The sequence below is a fragment of the Nicotiana sylvestris genome, chromosome 7 (assembly GCF_000393655.2).
Source record: "Nicotiana sylvestris chromosome 7, ASM39365v2, whole genome shotgun sequence".
In the NCBI taxonomy this organism is placed as follows: Eukaryota; Viridiplantae; Streptophyta; class Magnoliopsida; order Solanales; family Solanaceae; genus Nicotiana; species Nicotiana sylvestris.
In genome coordinates, this window is record NC_091063.1 from 116,398,576 (window position 1) to 116,422,469 (window position 23,894).

The 23,894-nt window shown below is 38.4% G+C and overlaps 1 protein-coding gene across 1 annotated transcript in view; it reads left to right on the plus strand.

Moving 5' to 3' along the window:
• The first annotated feature begins 9,460 nt into the window (after positions 1-9,460).
• Positions 9,461-23,894, plus strand: part of LOC104240849 (cinnamoyl-CoA reductase 1) — a 28,497-nt gene continuing 14,063 nt past the window's right edge. Inside the window, exons 1-3 of the mRNA XM_009795743.2 lie at positions 9,461-9,792; positions 9,881-10,053; positions 10,271-10,456. Of these exons, the coding sequence (XP_009794045.1) occupies positions 9,672-9,792; positions 9,881-10,053; positions 10,271-10,456 (480 nt within the window). The 5' untranslated portion in view covers positions 9,461-9,671. The remainder of the gene's footprint in view (positions 9,793-9,880; positions 10,054-10,270; positions 10,457-23,894) is intronic.

Genomic DNA, 23,894 nt, shown 5'->3' on the forward strand with positions numbered 1-23,894 from the left:
GTACAAGGTAGGAAATACACCTTCGTTATTGTTATACATACAACAATAAAATATATATACATATAATTAGAAGTATATTTATTAGATATACATATCATATATACATGTTAGTTCAATTAAATGTATGCATATAGTTGTACAATTAAGTACTGATATACATGGGCATAGAGCTATACACAATGCTGGGTTATTAATTTACGGATATACATAACCTATTTTATGATATACATGTTATTGATAGCATGACACAAAATAGTCCAACTTTTAATTATAATAAGTATTAAAAAAAAGATAGTTAATGTATTAGCTATTTGTCAAAATTATACATGGATGTATAAATATTGTATACAGCAACCAAAGTATTTCGTAACTAATGAATGACCTCATTTGTTGATCACTATACTGGACAATAAAAGAATCATTCAAATCAAATTAAAAGGGCGGAGGAGGGGGGTTGCAAAATGGCCAACCTCCATATCTATTAGTTATCAAAATCAGCAAAAGGAAAAAGAAGATAAGCAATCCACACAGTTATGATTATATTTACTCGATATGTACATTCTTATTCTATAGCCTTCCTTTCAAATTCCTAATTTTGGTATCTGCTCGTGCTGTGAAATCGATGTTTGTCTTATGTCTTGCTTAATTTATACACAATCGAGCGTTGACTCGCATGTTAGAAAGACATGAGCATTTTGATTTAGTAAATAGATCTAAATTTTAAAAAAAATAAAATAAACAATAAACAAAAATACAAAAATTGCATAAATATCGAAATACTCGTACTACATACTAGTAATTTCTTAATTTGGCAAAAAAAAGTAAACGATATTTTTATCTAGCAAAAGATAAATAATATATTAAAAATATTGCACCATAGTAAACCACAAATAAAACACAAATGTGTTCACATATCCCAAAATAATCGATAACTAAACTAAAGAATAATACAAATTGTTCTTCAATATTACATGAGCATTTTTCCTGAAACTTCTTTTAAAAAACTTTGGCTCACTTTCAACTTCATTCTCTTGTTTGGTTTTGCCATAATCCCACAACAATATACCAAGTCGTTTGTGATGTTGCTCTGCATTCAACTGGAATTGGTCTTTGATGGATAAAATAATCGGCAAAAGATGCCACATATACACCACAATCACTAAAAAAGTTAAGAAAAGTTAAAAGGATTCAACACCTATAATATTATATTATTATTGTAAGAAATAAAATAGATTGAAACGTAACATACACGTGTTCTTGTTGTTGCAAATCAACCATGTGAATAGCTAACGAATCAACAAGTGATCTGTATATGTAGAGTTCATTGGTTAAATCAATATCATGCCTTTTGCTGTAAAACCCTATACTAGACAAGAAATGAGCAATCAACACTGCATATGGTTCAACAACCTCACGAATTTTAGCATCATATCCCGCTCATCTGATGGAATCATACACGTGTATACACTTATCCTTAAAAGAACACATCCAAAATCCAAGGCCATTCATCATTCAAGCCTATATGAATTAGTACATGATCGATGGTGTGCCACGGAACATTGCAAGGCATGTATGAGACTCACATATGCTCAACTATTTCCTGATCTTTAGGGATGACATCATAGTGTAACGACCCGACCGGACGTTTTGAGAATTTACGTTCAACGGCTTAAGGTCTCGAGCAGCTTCGTATTATGTGTTATGACTCGTGTGTGTTGTTGAGTTCAGTTTCCGGATGGTTCAAGGTCAATTTGGAGAAAGGATTCTTATTTTAGAAGCTTAAGCGGTAAGAGTTGACCCGAGTTTGACTTTTGTATAGACCACTCAGAAATAGCGTTTTGATGATTCCAATAACTTCGTATGGTGATTTTTGAAGTTAGGTGTGCGTCCAAATTTGAATTTGGAGATTCGTAGAGTAATTTGAAGCATTTCGGCAATAAACAAATCGGAAAGTTGAAGTTTTGGAATGTTGATAGGTTTGACCGAGAGTTGACTTTGATGATATCGGGGACGGAATACGATTCCGATAGTTAGATTAGCTCTGTTATGTCATTTGGAACATGCATACAAAATTTGACGTCATTTCGGATTAATTTGATATGTCTCGGCACGAGTCCAAACATACTAATATCACTCAAATGCGACTCTGAATCGATGTTCAAAATCCAATTATTCACTTTGAAAAAGTTTAGACAAAAACCCCCAATTTCTTTTTTAGATTCATCAATCAAATACCAAAATCGAAGATAGAATCATGAAATATAGTCAAATCAGAGTAAAAAGTACTTACCATAATCCATATGATGAAATTCCTCTCCATAATCGCCCAAATCCGAGCTTCATAACTAAAAAATTGATAAAATGACTATAACCTTCAAAATAGAGTACTTTAAAATCACTAAACACGGGTGCCCTTCGCGAACACGGAAGAAATATCGCGTTCGCGATGCACTAACAACATTGCCGCAATTAACGCTACGCGTTTGTGGAATGGACCTCATGAATGCGAGAACACGACTAACAGACCATCGTGAACGCGGAGACGCTAGCGCGAATGCGAACGCGAAGAGGAATCTATCATCACCTGCTCAACCCAGCTCCCACTACGCAAATGCAAAGTCAGAGATGCAAACGTGATGAAGATCACTACTAACACTTCGCGAACACAAAGACAAGGATGAGAACGCAAAGAAGAAAAGAAGCACCAGAAACCAACATAACTAACATGGCCCAAAATGTTCTGAAACCCGTCCGAAACTCATCCGAGCCCCTTGGGACCCCGTACAAACATACCAACAAGTCCCAAAATATAAATCGGCCTACTCAAGTCCTCAAATCACACATAACAATATCAAAATCAGGAATCACACCTCAAATCAAACTTAATGAACTTTTGACTTCCAAACTCATGTCGAACCTCATCAAATCAACTCAGAATGACCATAAAATTTGCACATAAGTTCAAATGATATAATGGACCTATTTCAACTCCCGAAACAATAATCCAAGCCTTATATTATGAAAATCAACTCCCGATCAAACTTATGACTTTCCAAACTTTCAAATTGCCAATCTTTGCCAATTAGAGCCAAAACCTTTTAGGAACATCCAAATGCAAATTCAGACATACGCCCAAGTCCAAAATTACCAGTCGGACCTACCGGAATCATAAAAACTCTTATGCAAGGTCAAATTTGCCAAAAGTCAAACTTGGTCAACTCTTGCAACTTCAAGCTTCTCAAATGAGAATCATCCTTGCTTCTCAAGTGAGAATCATCCTTCCAAATTAATCCCGCACCACTCGAAAAGCAAAGCCATCAGTACACGCAAGTTATAATATACCATATGAAGCTACTCATGATCTCAAACTGTCGAGCCGAATGCAAATTCTCAAAATGACCAGTCGAATCGTTACAACTTTGGTGATGAGCATTTTTATTTGGCACCCGTACATTATTGAGTGATTGTGTGTGTGATGGTGAGGGGAATTTGATCCAGGCACCTTGAGCATGCTGAGAGTTAGTGTACTTGATTATTTCACTGTGATGATATTGAATTGACATGTATATTTGACATATAGGCATAGAGATGTACTTTTCTCATGCTAGCTGATAAATAAATGGTTTTATCTGTGTTGGAATTTCACTGTTATAATTGGAAAGCATGTCTAAATTCCTGTAATGTGAACGAGTTGAACATGATATCATCGAGTTATTTACTTATATTGTTTCCTTTATCTCTTGAGGTGTTACTGACTATTGGTATTGGTTACTAACTTTTTCTTTTGAGCTCATTACTGCTTTCAGCCTAAGGTTAAGTTTGTTACTTATTGAGTAAATGAGATCGGTTGTACTCATACTACACTCTGTACTTCGTGTGCAAATCCATGTACTTTCAAACGTGGTGATTGCTAGAGTTATATTGGTGTTAGCATTTTGAGAGACTACGAGGTAGTTGCTATGTCGTCCCTAGATCTTGAAGTTTTATTTCATTTATTTCTATTTTTATTGTTCTATTGTTCATATAGTTGTATATGAGGATTTGACGTTGTACTTTGATATTCAATGGTGCTCATGTACTTGTTGTCACCAGATCTTTGGTATAGTCGTAGCAATATTGTTGTTGTTTACTTAGTTATTTCATGACATTTCGCTGTTGAGTTTATTAAATTCTGTTTTATTGAATTCGCTGTCATTGTGAAACTATTGGCTTGCCTAGCAAGTAGTGTTAGGCGCTTGTTGATACCCAATTTTTTCCTATATATTTTTAATATGTACAAATATTTTCAAAATAGCATATATATGCATGTATAAGCATGCAAAAGGTTTTTATAATTTTTCTATAATTTTAAAGATTTTAAATTGATTTATTTCCATCCCTTTTTACTCATAAAATCCCCAACAATTATTCCTCAAATTATTGTTGTGGTAATTTAGTCATCTAAATCTTATATTTATGTCAAAATACGGTTAAAATATTTTTGTGCATTTTTATAATTGCATTTTTGTATTTTTAAAGTTAATTTGCATATAATTGCAATATTAGCCTTATTAGGGAACAATTACGTTTTATATGTACAAAACGACCTTCTATATTTTTAAAATATTGAATATCTATTTTAAATCATTTTATTACATGAAATTATTTTGTAGAAATTATTTACCATTTATTATAAATTATATAGTGATAAATTGGCTATTTAAAACATAACCAGATTGCATTTCAATTTTAGCCCCATTTTTAACCCAACCCAACCCAATTTTTAATCAAATTACCCGACCCAAACCCTAAACACGCCTAACTGACTCAGAACTAATTAAATCATGGCCATTGATCTGAGAGATCTACGGCCCGTATTAATTCTTTCCTTTTTTTAACTCCAAACGACCCCTAACCCTAACTCATTCTCCCAAACCCCCCGTCTTTGTATCCTCTCATCTCCTCTCCTCACCCTCAAACCCTAGCCCTTCAACCGTCGATCTCTCTTCTCATGTCTTCTCCGGTGATCTCTCATCGACTCTCAAGCCTCCAATGGCTTCTCTCATGCCATGCTTGCCTTCTCTAAGGTCTTCAACGGCCCAGGGCCACGCCGATTTACATCTAGGGTTCGTCATGTCTGTTCTTGGCTACTCCAGTGTGATTTCGAGCAAAATCATGCTATATTTGTTACGATCCTTGGGATTCTAGACAGATTCTTTCATCTTTATATGGATTTCTTCTAAAACCCTAATTTCTGCCTATATTTCCTAGATCTGTACAGATTTAGAATGATTTGAGTGTGTTTCTTTGATGTTTTACACTATCCTTGGAACTCTTTTACAATAATCATTGATTCCAAGTGCTTTTCACCTTATTCTAAAATTAGGGTTTCGAAACTTCTTTTAAAACTCTGTTTAAACTGATTCTTTATGTTTAAACTTCTATTTCATGCATATTTCGACTGATTCTGTGATTTTACTACCTCTTTATCTCGTCTATGTTGAAAGCCCTAATTTTTCTAGGCTTCTTCATTTGCTTTTGTGACTGGCCTGTTCTTGTTTGAGTTTCTGTGACTATCTTGCCTCGAATATGTTTCTACTGAGTTTTATGCCTAACTTACATCAATTCTATGTGCTGGGGTTCATCTTGACTGGTCAATACTTGCCTCTTTGCTTGCTATATTTGGTTACTCCTATCTTGCTCTATTTATATGCTAAAACATTGACTCATGACTCTCTTTTTCATTGACTCTGAGCTCCCTGTTTCTCGGCTTGATTTGAAAACTTCCATTTAGACCTTCAATCCTCCTATTTAAACTTGGTTTATTTGCTTATTCATGGGAACCCATGTTACTCTCCTTAAATCAGTAATTTTGAGTCCTTGATTCATTAATTTACTATATGTTGATTTTCGATTATTTTCATATTCTGCAACTTTATTTTGTTTTCTTACCTTATTTGGTTAACCGAGTATTTTACTGATTCTTCACTAGTTGTTTTCTTAATTGAACCCTTATGTACTTACCCCTAATTGTCTATTTTGTACCTGATGCCCTACTTGATTTCTTTCTTTAAACATTTTCTGCCTATTACTGTTGGTTGATTACCCCTTAATTAAAGAATTACTTGCATTGGTTTGATTCTGATTAGTACTTGGTTCCATAATTACTATACTACTGTGATTCTTGCCTTATTTTACCTAATTTCGAACTACTATATATACAAACTCTTCATTGACACAAGCACACGAACATTGGTTCAAAAACTCTCTCTTTCACACTAAAAAGCTTTTTGCTCTCTTTTGTGTCACTTACTACTGTCTAAAGTCAATCGGCTGCAAGCCAAGGCTGACTACTGGGTTCTTTTTCACTTTGTGTTTACTATCCCCTTACTGGTATGTTCCAAGTTTAATTCAAGTCCCAAAAATAATATGTTTCTCCTATTACTTCAATTTGCCATGTTTCTAATATGCTTTTATCTATGGTTTTGTTGTTCAAACTGTAATTAGCATGTCTACTTCACTGTCTTCTTTACTGCATGCTATAGACCCACTTAGAATCCTCTTCTAGTATATCCCAATGTGGTTATGTTTCTCTAATCCCTGGCATGCACCTTCTTATATGAAGTAATTGACTATCCTAAGCCTATTGGTTCTATATTAACTCTACAGTTCATGCTATACTTTAAAAGCCTTAACCTTTTTTTAGGCTCCTCTGATTCTTACTATGTGCCCTATGCTTACCCCAAATCCCCATTTACCCCTAAGTGGAGCCTGTTTGATTCTATGTATTGAAGTGCCGATGAACTTCTTCTGGTTCTGTACTTGGTTTGATTGATTGTTAGTCACCTTAATCTTTCTTTTAAATTATCTTATGTGTTTATACAAAACCATCTCAAACAAATCTTTTTTTAATACTATTTTCCTACTGAAACCTTTCAAACTATGTCAAGCACTCTCACTCTACTCCTAAGTCACTAGGTTCTACCCCCTCCTGTGTGTGCACTGCCTTGGGATCCTCTTGAGAATCCTATGAACTCTGGCACACTGAGGCTGGCCCTTCCACACTGCACTTACTCAATTTGGTTACCAAGTCTAGGTGTGAGCACTGCTCGGGATCCTTGAGATCCTCAGGGAACTCTGACGTACCTAGACAATGATATTGTCTATGAAACTGACATTTGAGGCTATTGGAGGTTCTGGGAAATCACTTCGGCCTGCTTCAGGCTCCCTATAGTGTAACTTCTTCTTTTTATTTTATTTATTTATGTAATTCATTCACATGGTCTATAATAATTTGTAAACGAATATTGGGGTAACTAGTGAAAAGGGTGGGTAGTTACATATTTGTGGAGTAATACGGGCAGAAATCATGCCTAGAGGACTTTATATTTTGCTATGTTTGCCTTGCCATGTTAGAAATCATGCCTATAGGTCTCAAGCGGTTCCAATAGAAATTATGTTTATAGGTCTTAAAAACAACTTCACAAATAGAAACCATACCTATATGACTTTATATTTTGCTATGTTAGAAATCATGCCTATATGTCTCATGTGGTTTCAATAATAGAAGTCATGTTTATAGGTCTTAAAATCAACCTCACAAGTAGATACCATGCCTATAGAATATGATCCAATCCAACTTTTGTTATAACAAATATTTATATGTGCTTTCATTTGTTGTCATGCCTACCAGTTTCTAACATCAGTTTTTCTTTAAAAAATTAGATATCATGCCTATAGGGAACAACACTAGAAATTCTGCCTATAGATTTAAACCAGTTTAGTTTAAATAAATCAATCCAGTTCACGATTAGTTCACTTCGAAACTAGTTTAATTAGTGGTTTGTTTTCCCTGAAAGGAATTCTTTCAAAAACTGCCTTAATTGATCATTAGACAGCATGCCTATGGGGATTCAGGAGTCAATTTTAAAATATGCCCTGTTTTTACTATATAAATTATAGTTATCACTATTCCGCGTGTAGGCAAGCATATAAGGCGTTTTCAAAACCCTGCAACTCTGAAACTGTTTCTGTTACTTAATGTTCTGATTTAACATGCTTAAAAAATCAGTAGGCAAACTGATAGGACCATTACTTCTGAGTTTATAAAATGAATAAACCGTTTATCTTCTGTATTCATTTAGACATCATGCCTTTATGATACTATTTTAAAAAATGCCCTTATTTGTGTTTGAGTCGTGCTGCTTATGTGCATTGTTTGTGGAGGTAAACTTGAGCCTCTAATTGTTTATTTCCTGTCTTATGTGCTAAGGTCCTATTTGTTCTTGCGTGCCGCCTTAGTATTTTCTCCTTTAAACCTTAGGGGTCTGTCTAGAACTACCTATAGGTAGAGGGCCTAAATTTCCTCCAAGACCATTAAGAAGGGACGGGTAACAACACGCAATAGAGATCACTGACCAACACTCGCTTGAATGACCACTAAGGGGGTGAGAAAGGTAGATATGAGATATGATGACTCCGCGCTAATGTCACGCGTAACCCCTTATTGAGGAGTGTTTACCGGATATTGTGTGGGGTGATCCTATAGGCTAACCAACCTAGGACTCCTCCTTTTCCCAAAATTCCTTTTGTTTAAAACTTTGTTTTATATGCATACAACTTGTTCAAAATCTTTGTCTTATTATTTGAGTTATACAACGTGCTCTATTTGCAAACTATTTGATTAAACTATTTATTTATTAATGAACTAATTCGTAAATATAAGTTCGGTCGGGACCCACAGTTGTGGACCACGAGGGGTGCTTAACACCTTCCCATCGAGGTCATTTCGAGCCCTCACCCTAATCTCTGGTAACGCAAACCAATCCAAGAGTTAATTGCTCTAGATGCCCTAATGCACCATAACCCGTTAGGTGGTGACTCTTCAAATACTCAATTCCCAAAAAGGAAACGAGTTATTACACCTCATGAATGTCGAAACCCGGGCTTTTCTCTGCGGAAGGAAAAAAGGTGGCGCGACAGCGCTGTCGTGGGAGTTGGATCGTGACAAAATGTAGAAGGATAAGACTTACTCAAATTTGAGGTAAAATATGAAGTGGTAGTAAGAATTTTGTTAAAACAATATAATCTAATGTTCTTTGTATTCTTTAATATTGACTAGGGAATAAAATGCAAGTACTAAAATTAGGGGGTTGGATTATTATAGATATAAAAAATGATAGATGTTATTCACTACGAGATATGAGAAATAATTTTATGTCATACTTCTTAATTGATATCTAATGATTATATGTAAATTCTATTTGAAAGGTTTAAATTTTAAGGTAATTTGCATATATAATTCAAATAATCCAAAGCATATTTTGATATTTGTATTCGTGCCGCGCAACTACTAATAGCATCTTTTATGTTGGAAGAAAGCTGCAATAATCAATAAGATATCTTTTCCCTTATTTTCTCAATTTTGCTTTCTATTATTTTTAATTCTTTTATATACGAAAAAGTAAAGTAAAATTTCATCATCTCACTTTCCCTTCCCTGAATCCAAACAATGCAGTGCGTGTATTGCCAGGTGTCCAAGTTATAGCCATACCTAGGCACAAAACTCAAAATGAATGTCTTCTCATTGGATAATGAATCCATATGCTTATTTCGCATTTTCTTTTCGTCTTGTAACTGATAAGTAATTCAAGTTGTGGCATTTTCCGCATTAGAAATTGTGAATTCATGAAATGGCAAACAGAGCAGGTGAAGTAGTGTGTGTTACTGGAGGCAGCGGCTATATTGGTTCATGGCTGGTCCGTTTCCTTCTCGAGCGTGGCTACACTGTTCACGCCACCGTCAAAGATCTCAGTCAGTCAACTCCCACCCTTTGTCTTCCTTTTTTTTTCTGGTTCAAGTAATTCGTAATTTCTCGACTTTTTGTAATCTTATCTTTTAGATGATGAGAAAGAGACGAAGCATTTACTTGCCTTAGAAGGGGCTGAATCTCGTCTCCTTCTTTTCCAAATTGATCTAATTAATTACGACTCAATTGTCCCCGCCATTACTGGTGCTGTCGGCGTTTTCCACCTTGCTTCCCCCTGCATTGTGGATGAAGTTAAAGATCCCGAGGTAAGGTCTTGAGTCCCTCTAATTTTGCTGTATCTCCAATGTTAACCTGTGTAATTCGGCCACCATAGGCTTAGACAGATTGGAAGAAATGAATTTAGTACCCCTGTATGTATTGCCTACTGTTACTGTTCATTTACTTGTTGTTGATATTGATTTAAATGAGTTTTGGTACTAATTTGCTACTCTGTTCTCTACTTGGGGTTGTGTGGTGTTACAGAATCAACTTCTGTCGCCAGCAATCAAAGGCACTATGAATGTACTTACAGCGTCAAAGGAGCTGGGGGTTAAGCGTGTGGTGGTGACCTCATCTATATCGGCCATCATTCCAAGTCCTAATTGGCCGGCTGATCGCGTGAAAAATGAGGATTGCTGGACGGATATTGAATACTGCAAACAGAAAGGGGTACGCTCCTTTCTCTATCTTCTTTATCAAAATTATACCTTTCCCGTATCATACTTCCATTTTTTCTTTTCTGCTTGGGTTGTCTTTGCCTTTCCTTTGCTTCTTAACATTGCTTATGCGGTATATGTGTTTTGGTTTCTTTGGCATTTGGATTAGAAAACAGTATGATTTTGAGATTGATTTGGTTTCCTTTTGGTTCTCGGGAAACAGGATGTGATTTTGAAAGATTATGTTTTGTAATTGTTCTACAACACAAATCTAACCACAATGAAAACTAAAGTTCAGCTGCCTCATGTACTTTACCTTTATCGCAAATTTTCCAACGCAACCAACAGTTGGTCATTAGTTGGAAACGTCAAATTTTTTGTGATACGTCCCTTAATCCCTTAATCATACTGTAGTTGAGAATTTTTGGCTTGAAAAGAGCAATACAAGTTTAAGTGACAAGAGTATCCCCGGTAAATTACAAATGCATATTACAAGAGCATCTTTACTTATAGGCATAGCTACAGGTCATATTACACTAATATTATATTATAAATAAACATATACATAGCATATGCGTGGTCACAAGTGAATACCCTTTGGAAGAGTCCTAAAGCATGACATGAATGGTACTTAGTGAGAATATCAGTAAATTGACACCTATCAGAAAATAATGGACAAGAATAGACCCCTAAGCCACATGTTTTGTAAATTCAACTACAAGATGCTTTCTATATAATTGATATATAAGTTTCTATATAAAATACATGTTCTTACATTATCAATCTCCCCCCCTCTCTATCTCTCTATCTCTCCCCCCGCGTTTCCCCTTTCCTTCCCCCCTCTCTTTCTGCCCTCTTCTTAACCCTAGCAGGGACTAGGCCGGCGAGCAACGCTACACCGGCGCCGCTCTTGTTTCCGGCGTCAACACCAACCCCTTCTCTGTGCTTACCCTTCTCCTTTATACTTTATTTTTGTCGCCCTTCTTCTTTTCCCGGCGTCGCTCCACTGTTACAGGTTGCACTTTGTTGGACGTCGGGGTTCGTGTGTTTTACAGGGTCCGCCATTGTTTTTCGGCGAGTCGGGCCAGCAACAGATCTGGTGTACGAGCAAACCAGCAGATCGGTTACGTTGGGAGGTGTACGAACAAACGCAACAGAGCAGGCAGGTTGGTTCGTAGTCCCAAGGGCTGGACGTCGGGTCCCACAGCATCAGGAGTATAGCAAGTCGAAAGTTCAGGTTCTATCCGCGGGAATTGGTACCTCCCTCACCTATTTGTTTAAGTTAATTTGTTGCTGTAGTAGTTTAGGATATTTGTCACATTCTAGTTTATAGCTTTGCTTGTTTGTAGTTGCATTTTTGTCTAGACCAACGTAGGAATAACGGTTGTGGTTCGTAATGGCAGAGTAGGGTCATGTCCTCGAGGTGGCCGGGTGGTGGGGCAGGGGGTAGGGCACGCGTCATGGGGTGGGACGGGGCCCAAAGGGGGTAAAGGCAACAAGGGAGCCTGTAGGTTGAGGATTGGATCATGGAATATAGGGACGTTAACAGGTAAGTCCATAGAGTTAGCGAAGATTCTCCGGAAGAGAAAGGTCAATATAGCTTGTGTTCAGGAGACCATGTGGGTAGGATCAAAGGCGAGAAATGTGGACGGGTTTAAATTGTGGTACTCCGGACGCGTGAAGGGCAAGAACGGAGTGGGTATTTTGGTGGACAGGGAGCTTAGGGAGTCAGTGGTTGAGGTTAGGCGGGTGAATGACAGATTGATGGCGATTAAGTTAGTAGTTGGAGGGAGCACTCTGAATGTCGTTAGCGCGTACGCGTTGGCGGAGGAGGTTAAGAGGCGCTTCTGGGAGGGGTTTGATGAGGTGGTGCGGGGTATTCCATCAACGGAGAAGTTATTTATAAGAGGGGATTTCAATGGTCATATTGGGTCGTCGGCTGGGGGCTATGGCGACGTGCACAGTGGCTTCGGCTTGGGGGATAGGAATGTAGGTGGTGCTTCTCTATTGGATTTCGCTAGGGCTTTTGAGTTGGTGATTGCGAACTCTAGTTTCCCGAAGAGGGAGGAGCTTTTGGTTACCTTCCGGAGTATGGTGACTAAGACCCAGATTGATTATATCCTCCTCAGGAGGTGTGATAGGGGGGTATGCCAGGATTGCAAGGTGATCCCGAGTGAGACCCTCGCGACTCAACATAGGCTCCTGGTGATGGATGTTGGTATCGTGATAAAGAAGAAGAAGAGGTTTGTACGGGGTCAACCGAAGATCAGGTGGGGTGCTTTGGGTAAGGATAATGCGCATGAGTTGGAGGGGCGGCTGTTGGCTATGGGTGCCTGGAAGAGTAGTAGGGATGCTAGCGCTATGTGGACGGCGACGACGAACTGTATTAGGGAGGCAGCAAGAGAGGTGTTAGGGGTATCGAAGGGCTACTATGGCGGGCACCGAGGCGACTGGTGGTGGAATGGTGTGGTCCAAGGTAAAGTGGAAGCAAAGAAACTGGCGTACCTTGCGTTAGTGGAGAGTACCGATGAGGAGCAGAGGAGAACAAACAGAGTGAGGTACAAGGAAGCCAGGAAAGAGGCAAAATTAGCGGTCACAGATGCTAAGACTGTTGCGTTTGATCGTTTGTATGAGGAACTGGGGGGCAAAAGTAGGGACAAAAAGCTATTTCGGTTGGCTAAAGCGAGAGAGAGAATGACTCGTGACCTGGATCAAGTGAGGTGTATCAAAGACGATGAAGGCAGAGTATTGACGAAAGACTCCCAGATTAAGCATAGATGGCAGACGTACTTTCATGAACTTTTGAATGAAGAGGGGAGCAGTAGCATCGTGCTAGGGGAGTTGGGACACTCCGAGAGTCATCGTGACTTTGGGTACTGTAGGCGTATCAAGGTTGAGGAGGTAGTGAAAGCTGTGGGTAAGATGAGTCGGGGCAAAGCGACAGGACCAGACGAGATTCCAGTAGAATTTTGGAGGTACGTAGGTAGAGCGGGCTTAGAATGGCTGACTGGGTTGTTTAATGTTATTTTCAAGACGAAGAGGATGCCAGATGAGTGGAGGTGTAGCTTGTTGATTCCACTGTTTAAGAACAAAGGCAATATCCAGAATTGTAACAATTATAGGGGCATCAAGTTGTTAAGCCATACCATGAAAGTTTGGGAGAGGGTGGTGGAAGGGAAGGTGAGGAGGGCGGTATCTATTTCTGAAAATCAGTTCGGATTCATGCCGGGACGTTCTACTACGGAAGCTATCCACCTGATAAGGAGGTTGGTGGAAAAATACAGGGAGAGAAAGAGGGATTTGCACATGGTGTTTATTGACCTAGAAAAGGCGTATGACAGGTCCCTAGGGACGTTCTTTGGCGGTGCCTGGAAGTGAAAGGGGTGCCGGTAGCATACATTGAATCGATAAAGGATATGTATGATGGAGCTAAGACTCAGGTCAGGACTGCGGGAGGTGACACCGAGCTTTTTTTGGTGATTATGGGGTTACACCAAGGATCTGCGCTTAGCCCTTTCTTATTTGCTCTGACGATGGATGCCTTGACACACCATATTCAAGGGTAGGTGCCATGGTGAATGTTGTTCGCTGATGATATAATTTTGATCGATGAGTCGCGTAGCGGTGTTAATGAGAGATTGGAGGTGTGGAGGCAGGCTCTGGAGTCCAAAGGTTTCAAGTTGAGTAGGACCAAGACGGAATATCTGGAGTGTAAGTTCAGCGGTGTGTCGGGGGAAGCGGACGGGGCAGTGAGGCTCGACTCACAAGTCATCCCAAGAGAGAAAGTTTTAAGTACCAAGGGTCTATTATCAAGGGTGATGGGGAGATCGACGGGGATGTCATGCACCGCATTAGGGTGGGGTGGATGAAATGGCGGTTAGCATCTGGAGTCCTGTGTGACAAGAGGGTACCATTGAAACTCAAAGGTAAGTTCTACAGAGCGGTGGTTAGGCCGACTATGTTATATGGGGCTGAGTGTTGGCCAGTTAAGAATTCACATATCCAGAAGATGAATGTAGCCGAAATGAGGATGTTGAGATGGATGTGCGGGCATACTAAACTGGATAAGATAAGGAATGAAGTTATTAGGGAGAAGGTGGGCGTTGCTCCTGTGGACGACAAGATGCGGGAAGCGAGGCTTAGGTGGTTTGGACACGTGCGGAGAACCATAGATTCCCCGGTTAGGAGGTGCGAGCGGTTGGCTTTGGCAGGTACGAGAAGAGGTAGAGGGCGTCCTAAGAAGAATTGGGGAGAGGTGATCAAGCAAGACATGACGCGACTCGAGATTTCCGAGGACATGGCGATTAATTTGAAAGCGTGGAGGTCGAGCATTAGGGTTGTAGGCTAGGGGTAGTTCATAGTTTTTTCCTCTTTGTACAGGGTAGTCTGATAGAGTTATGCCTAGGTCTGCTAGCGGTATATGTTATGTTCACACTATTTTGTTATTTTGCATATGATTTTATTATTGCACTCCCTTTCACCTATTTGGTCTATTTTAAGATATTATTATCATTTCTCTTGCTTTTTTGTTGTTACCTATCTCTCCTTTCGTGTCTTTTTGAAATTATTATACTCCTGTTGAGCCGAGGGTCTCCCGGAAACAGCCTCTCTACCCTTCCGGGGTAGGGGTAAGGTTTGCGTACATCCTACCCTCCCCAGACCCCACTAATGGGATTTTACTGGGTATGTTGTTGTTGTTGTTCTTACATTATGACAAAAGACAAGAAATGGGCCGAAGAGGACTGGATACAAGCAAAGAAACAACTTTCCCTTGGTGTGGTGCGAGACACAATATCTTGCTCCTTAGAAGAGGAAGAAATAAGATTCTGATCAAAGAGAGCCACTCACATTGTAGACCTACAAGTATCAGGATAGCCATATGAAGTAGCGTCTAAATAAGCAGTGAGGAAAAACTAGAGAACTACTTCAAATCTAGTCCAAAGTTAAGATTTCTTGCAATATAAAGCAAGATGTTCATTTATAGCAATAAAATGAGAAGAATTAGGAGTGTGCACGAGTTGACTAGTTGTATTCACTGCAACAGTAGTGGCTGGCAAAGAAGGGTCAACTATTGTAAGGCACCCACTATACTACAGTATAAATTGCAATCGTCCAAATTCACATCCTCAATAGTGAACAAAATGGAAAGAACGCTGACTTGGACTAGAGCATACCAATGATTATTTGAAGGTTTTACTATGAGATTAGTCAAGTCCGTGATATATTCAAGTTGTTTATAGTTGATTTTATGATCTTTGGCAAGCAAAGGAACAATTAGAGCCTTCATAATGAGTTGAAGATATATGAAAATATTTGAAATATGGACGCCCACATCGCAGTGTTGTGGCCAATGCAACAATGAAGCAAAGAAGATCAACATGGTGAAACACAAGTCTAGTGCCATGCCATCATATTTATGCACCATGGCATTAGTCCAAAGTGTATTCTTCGTCTCCTTTGTGGACATTGCAGCGCCAGATAGTAATTCTAAAGTTGCTAGCGTGTATGAGCGCTATTGCACCGACTTTTGAAATCATAAACCCTCTCCAATTCAAAAATGGTTTTGGATCGTAAATTTTTAGAAGGAGAAGGACAGTTCAACATGAAGGGATAAAGAAGAAAAGATAGAAGATGAACTCGATTAGCCACCTATCTTCAATGCAAGTTCTTCTTTCTCTTATTCTTTTTAAGTTTGTGTTGACATGAAATGTCTGAAATACCTTTCTAGGTTGCGATGAGGTGTAGTTGATTGATTAATTGATTTGTCATGAAGAAAGTAGTTTTCCTTGGTTTTCTTCACTTGTGTTATGGAGTAAATTATGTAGTTGGAGTGAAATTGAGCCCATGCTTCATCGATCGTACTTGAGATTTGAACACTTCTCGGTTTGGTTCAGTAGTAAGGATGCGCAACTGAGTATCTGTGGTGGGACACATGTCACTAGCTCAAATCTTGCCGATCACAAGAAGCCTGATAATTAAGCGAGGTGGAGAAGAGCGATAGGGCCATACCTTATGGAGTTTCAACTTGTGGGTCAACTAGGGTTGCCGGCTAACTCACAGGAAATTTCTCGGTTATAAATATGTAAAATTTGTACCTTGAGATGTGAGTTTCATATTTGCTTCGTTGAATGGCCACATTATCATACTTAGTTTCTTCATCCATGTATTGTGAAATTGCACAAAATTTAACCAGGTTATGTTTAGTTATACTTGAGTGAATAAAATCTAACGTGAGGTCAAATTAGAGGAGTTAGGTTGATTCAAGAATACTCAAGTTATTATTGTTAAAGTATGCAATAATTTTGATTAAGCTACCCGATAGGAACAATACGAAGATTTGTGTGCTAAAAATAGGAGAACTTCTTAAACCTTACAACATCTTGGAGTAACTAAATGAAAGTCTACTCTTGAGAATAATCATGGTTAGGTATCTCAGAGGTGGTTACTTCTATGTTAAATGATGATTAGAAAATAAGGGATTTTACCAATTCTCGAAAAATAGTTCCACAGTCGTCATGCGTCCCGAGTGAAATTAACCAAGAGTCTACCCGGGAGCAACATAAAAGGACCTTCGAAACAGGAAGTCTCACCTGAAAATGATAATTTTATACTTCAGAATGGTATTGTTTAAAACTTGTGTTAAAAAAAAAACTGGAACAAACATGTAGGTAAAGTTAAATCCTAACTATTAGCAACTCTGGTATTTCTTTTGAAACTTTTTTCTCATGTATTTCATGTATCTTTTGACCATTTGTTTTGTTAGATATTGGAAGGAATTAATTGAATCTCAACATTTGACTTCTCAAGCCACGAGAATAAGAATCACGTGTTGTCGACTATATACTAGTCTTTTTGGGATCGACAATCTTTTTCACCTCTGTACTATTCACTTGATAGTGATGAGTAGACTGCTTTAATCTACACGATCAAGATTGCTAGCGTACTTCTTTGAGAAAGATGCAAGCAGTTGGCCAGGCGAGTGATGCAGACACTCGGAAAATAAGTGAGAGCATCCAAATCCTTGGTAGAAAACTCAGTCCCTGATGAGAGTCTATAAAACAACTTCTTATGTATAATAACAAAAAGAGAGATAATGATTACCAAAAGAATCATGAAACCAATTAGACAATAACTCATGGCAAAAGCAATTGAGAAAAGTTTTTTGACATCAAACTGAATAGACCAACCACGAGAGAGAAAGAGATAGTCAAATGACAAACATCTCACTGTAATGCCTGAGCATGGCCCTATGAGGGGGTTCTCAGATGTCATTCAAGATCTTTGCTTATTAGACTTACCTTTACAGGGAGCTCAATTCACCTGGTCCAGAGGAGAGGAGAATATCCAAGTATCAAGAATAGATAGATTCCTTGTGTCATCAAAATGGAATGATACTTTTCAAAAAATTAGTCAAGTTGCGCTTCCCAAAGTCATCTCAGATCATTCTCCTATCATGTTGGAAAGTGGGGATTGGGATTCAAATCCATCCTGCTTTAAATTTGAAAATATGTGGTTAAACACGGAAGGCTTTCAAGATAGGATCAAGTCATGGTGGCAGAGTTATGAAGTCAATGGCACTCCTGACTTTGTATTGGTGAATAAATTGAAGCTACTAAAAAAAGATCTCACAACTTTGAACAGAGAGGAATATGGCATAACTGCAGCTAGGAGGGGAAGAGCCCTACAAGAGCTTTTCTTTTTGCAACAACAAACTAAAGGCAGAACTCTTTCTCAAGAAGAAAAATCCAGCATGATGAGACTTCAAATGGAAATTGAGCAGCTGGCCAAAGCAGAAGAAGTTTCCTGGAGGCAAAAATCAAGATGTTCGTGGTTCAAAGAAGGGGATAAAAACACCAAGTTCTTCCAGAAAGTTGTGCCAATTCCAACCGGAGAAATAATCGCATTGACAAACTCAAAATTGAAGATGATTTCATTGAGGACAAGGCTTTAGTCAGAGGGGAGATTTTAGACTTCTATTAGAAGTTGTACACTGAAAATGAAAGATGGAGACCTTCAGCAAGGCTAGAAGATGTAGCAACTTTATCTTCAGAAGAGAAAGAGTTGCTGTAAAGACCATTTGAAGAGGCAGAAGTTCTGGACATTATCAAAGCTTGTGCACCTGATAAAGCTCCACGTCCAGATGGTTACACCATGGCATTTTACTAGAAATCATGGGCGGTATTAAAGAATGATATCATGGGTGCACTTCATTATTTTCACCAGAATGGCAACTTAGTCAGGTCTTGTAATGCCTCGTTTATAGTCTAATCCCTAAGAAGAAAGGAGCCACTGAATTGAGGGACTACAGGCGAATCAGCTTGATTAGCATTGTTTATAAAATAGCCTCCAAGATCATAGCAGAGAGGTTGAAATGGGTGATAGGGAAGCTAGTTTCAGGACATCAAAATGCATTCATCAAATCAAGGCAGATAACTGATGCAGCTTTAATAGCCAATGAAATATTAGATTGGAAGATGAAGTCTGGGCAACCTGGTCTGCTTTTCAAACTTGACATTGAAAAGGCATTTGACCAACTCAATTGGGCGTACTTGATTAATATACTCAGGAAGATGGGATTTGGAGAACACTAGATTAGATGGATTAAATTTTGTATTACCACAGTGAAGTACTCAATTTTAATCAATGGTGGACATGTTGGGTTTTCTCTCCCCAAAAGGCCTCAGGGAGATCCCCTCTCACCTTTTTTGTTCATCCTTGCTATGGAAGGCCTAAGCAAAATGTTAGACAACGCTAACCAGCTCCATTGGCTAGAGGGTTTTAAGGTGTGCAATGAAGAGGGCAATTCTGTGATAGTGTCGCATCTGCTATATGCAGACGACACTCAGATTTTTTGCGGAGCTGAAAAATCGCAAGTTCTATATCTTAATCTCACGCTGATGATCTTTGAAGCTATTTCAGGCCTACACATGAACATGCTGAAAAGCATCATCTATCCGGTTAACACAGTCCCAAATCTGGATGAGCTTGCAGAGGTTATGTGCTGTAAAGTGGGATCTTTCCCTACATCATATTTGGGGCTCCCATTGGGAGCTAGATACAAGTCTCAAGGCATCTGGAATGGAGTGATTGAAAAATTTGAAAGGAAACTGGCTTCCTGGAAAATGCAATACCTATCCTTTGGAGGCAGACTTACACTCATCAATAGTGTGCTAGATAGCATACCAACATATTTCATGACCTTATTCCCAATCCCAGCTAAGGTACAAAGGAGACTTGATCAATTAAGAAGAGATTTTTTATGGGAAGGCAACAGTGACACTCGCAAGTTCCATCTGGTTAAATGGCCAAGAGTTATTCTTCCTAAGAACCATGGAGGGCTAGGGATAAAAGATCTTGCCTTGCATAACAAGAGTTTATTGATGAAATGGTACTGGAGGTAGAACCTGGAAAGTTCAGGGCTATGGAAAACAGTAATTCAAGCAAAGTATGGGGTGGCAAACACCTGGTGCACTAGGCAGAGGAGAGCTCTACATGGTTCAGTCCCCTGAAAACACATTTCAAAGCTTTGGGGAGAATTCAAGCTCAAGTCATCACTCAAGCTAGGGTACAGGGCTCATATATCTTTCTGGAAAGATAAATGGCTAGGAACAGAGACCCTGAAAGATGAATTTCCAGCTTTATTTTTACTTGCTAGTAATAAAGATGCAACTATCTCACATGTTTGGCAAAATCGTGCTTGGGCTCCACATTTCAGAAGGGACATCCAAGATTGGGAGTTGAGTGATTTGTTGGGTTTGTTCAATAAATTATCAGGTGCTAATGTCAATTCCCAGGTGCAGGATAGGTTGGAATGGGGTGAATCAAAAGAGAGAACCTATACTGTAAAAAGAGGATATGATAATCTATGCTCCAACAAGGAATTGATCGACAAATGGCCTTGGAAGCTTATTTGGAAAATCAAACAACGTATAAAAGTAGCTGGCTTTATGTGGACAACATTGTATGAAGCTTGTCTTACTCAAGACAATCTTAGCAGAAGGAGTATACCGACTGTGAATAGATGTTATACGTGCTAGATGGAATTTGAGAGTGTGAAGCATCTTTTTTTGCACTGTTCAGTAGCAACTGATATTTGGAGTATGTTTTTATCAGTTTTTGGATTTGTCTGGGTTATGCCAAACAGTATCAAAGAAGCTTATGAGAGTTGGTGTTCTTGGAGAGTTGGGAAATCCATCAAAAAGACTTGGTCAATGGTACCTGGTGCTATTTTTTGGAGTATTTGGAATGAAAGGAACCGTAGATGTTTTGATGGGATTTCAACTCCCAAACACTCTTAAAGCCACTTGTTTAATTAACTTATTTAGTTGGTTCAATCAGGCCCCTGTAACTAGTGTTGAACTATTTCTGGATTTTGTCTGCTCTTTAGTTGTCCTGTAAGTTTTTGTGTATGAGCAGACAATACCTTTATGTTGTAATTTTTGCTATGCATCTTCTTGATGCCATTTAATGAAATTCCCTTACTTCATAAAAAAAAAAATGCCTGAGCTTGGCCCTCGAAAATCATCAATGTGTTATAATAATCTAGAGTGACAATACTTTTGATTTACAAGTAGACACGCCTACAACTATCAATGGCCATATATGACGTACATGTAACAAAAGATCTCATACCATTTGCAACTAGTATAGTAGACTCCTCTACAAAAACACTTCATCACCACTTAACTACACATTTGAAAGAAATAGGTTCTATAGGCAAATTAGTCAACAACAACATCAACTACGCCTCAGTCCCAAACAAAGTTGGGGTCGGCGATATGAATCCTCACTTCTTTCTTTAAGCTCAGCTTCTATCATCATTATGCCATTATATATATCTATATTATTATAAAAGCATGAATAAAATGTTGGATTACAAAAATAACCTTTTAATATTAAACATAATAACTCATAATAAAAAGACATAATCGGAATTCTAGACATTAACCTTGTAATCCTATTACTTTTAGGATATACTTCTTAAAAAATTCATATACATATATAAAATACCATCTATATAGAAGTATTCGATAAGATACCACCAAATTAGATATCTTTAAACTACAATACATAATTATCTACATAATATGACTAAAATTGATCATTTATGTAAGTTATCCTTTAATTTTGAATTAATAATATTTTTCGGCATTTAGATGATTGTTGTAGTATTATATATAAAATTTCTCTCATTAATTAAATTTATTATTCCTTCATATAAATAAATATTTTAACCATCATGTGTCATTATTAACGTGCAACACATGTTTATAGATACTAGTATATATGTATGTATGTGTGTGTGTGTGGAGGCTTCAATGTATGTATATATATATATATATCTTAGTAGAATGTATGTTTTACATTTTACTTGTTAGTTTGATAATTAAATAGTAGTAAATAACCCTAATCCCATATGTATTAGGAGTAGGACATGTATTATATATATAGGGCTTATTGTATCATTGTTAATATTAATCAATAATAGATTTTTCTCCCGTGCATTCTCACATGGTATTAGAGCATCGGTGAGAAGAGATCGTTGTGCATCATTCCAACGACATCCGGGAAGAAAGAACTCAGTCACCGTGCAATTTTCCGGTGACCTAAGTGACTGATTGCGTCAAAGTCACTAATTATCAGTGTTGTGCAAAATCCAACACCACCACAAGGTTCCTAAGAGAGATCCGGCCAAACCCCAGAAAAATTCACCGAAAAATACCCATCCACGCGCTGTCACGCGCCTGTCGGAGTTCTGCTTCCGCCGGCGCGTCTGTCACACACGCCGACGCGTGTGACCTCTTCCGGTCAGATTTTGAAAACAATTCTTCAGGAAAACTTGCTCTCCTCATTTTTCCGAGCCTACCCATCAAGTTTACATCAGATCCCGACAACTTTTTTTATTTTCCGGCGAGCTATAGTATTTCCGGTGAACAGTAACAGTGAAACAGTGATTTCCAAACAATTTTCTGACCTTTTCCGGCGTGAATATTATAATGTCATTCTTAGACTCACAATTCGTTGGATCGAATGCATTAAATCCAATCCAGATGGTTTCTTTACCGGATTATATTGAGTTCTTTCAGTATAAGGCACGTAAACAGACATGTTTAGGATTAGCCTCCGTTGTTCCAACAAATAGTAGCATGAATTGCGTCTCCCAATCTTCACCTTTTGAGTCTTGGGTCATTGATTCAGGTGCATCTAATCATATTTCTGGTAACAAATCTCTTTTCACTAGTATCTCGTATTCTCAATCGCTTCCAACAGTCACAATGGCCAATGGGTCTCAAGCCATGGCAACTGCAATAGGTCAAGCAAGTCCACTTCCTTCCTTACCTTTAGACTCAGTTCTTTATGTTCCTGGTAGTCCTTTTAATCTCATAGCCGTTAGTCGCTTAGTCAAATCACTTAAATCTGCTGTTTTATTTCTTGATGACCTTGTTTTTGTACAGGAACGCAGTACAGGACGGATCATTGGTACCGGACGTGAATCAGATGAACTTTATTACCTTATCCTTGCAAAATCACATGGACTCGCATCTTATCTTCCTCCAAGAACTTCTCTCGTTACTGATTCACCAGATTTATTACATAAACGGTTAGGACATCCCAGTTTGTCAAAACTTCAGAAAATGGTACCTGGCTTATCTCACTTGTCCACTCTAGAGTGTGAGTCGTGTCAGCTCGATAAGCATACCCGCTCCCATTTCCCGCGGCGTTTTGATAATCGAGCAGAGTCACCTTTTACTTTAGGCCATTCAGATGTTTGAGGTCCTAGTCGGGTTAGTTCTACCTTAGGATTCCGCTACTTTGTCAGTTTCATTGATGATTATTCCAGGTGCACTTGGATATTTTTGATGAAAAATCGATCTGAGTTGTTTTCTATTTTCCAGACCTTCCACGCTGAAATTCAAAATCAATTTGGGGTTTCTATCCGTACTTTTCGTAGTGATAATGCCCTAGAGTATTTGTTTTCCCTATTTCAGCACTTTATGAACTACCATGGGATTATTCATCAAACATCTTATCCGTACACATCCCAACAAAATGGGGTAGCTGAAAGAAAGAATAGACATCTTATTGAAACTGCTCGTACCCTACTCATACAATCTCATGTTCCGCTGCGTTTTTGGGAGATGCAGTTCTTACATCTTGTTATCTTATTAATCGTATGCCATCTTCAGCTATCCAAAATCAAGTTCCATTCTCTGTCCTGTTTTCCCACTTACCTTTGTTCTCTCTTCCATCCCGTGTCTTTGGGAGTACGTGCTTTGTTCATGACCTTACTTCAGGAAAAGATAAGTTAGCTCCTCGTGCTCTTAAGTGCATATTTCTGGGTTACTCACGAATGCAAAAAGGATATCGATGTTATTCTCCTGACCTTCAGCGATTTCTTATGTGTGCTGATGTTACCTTCTTTGAAACTCAATCATACTTCACAGGTCCAG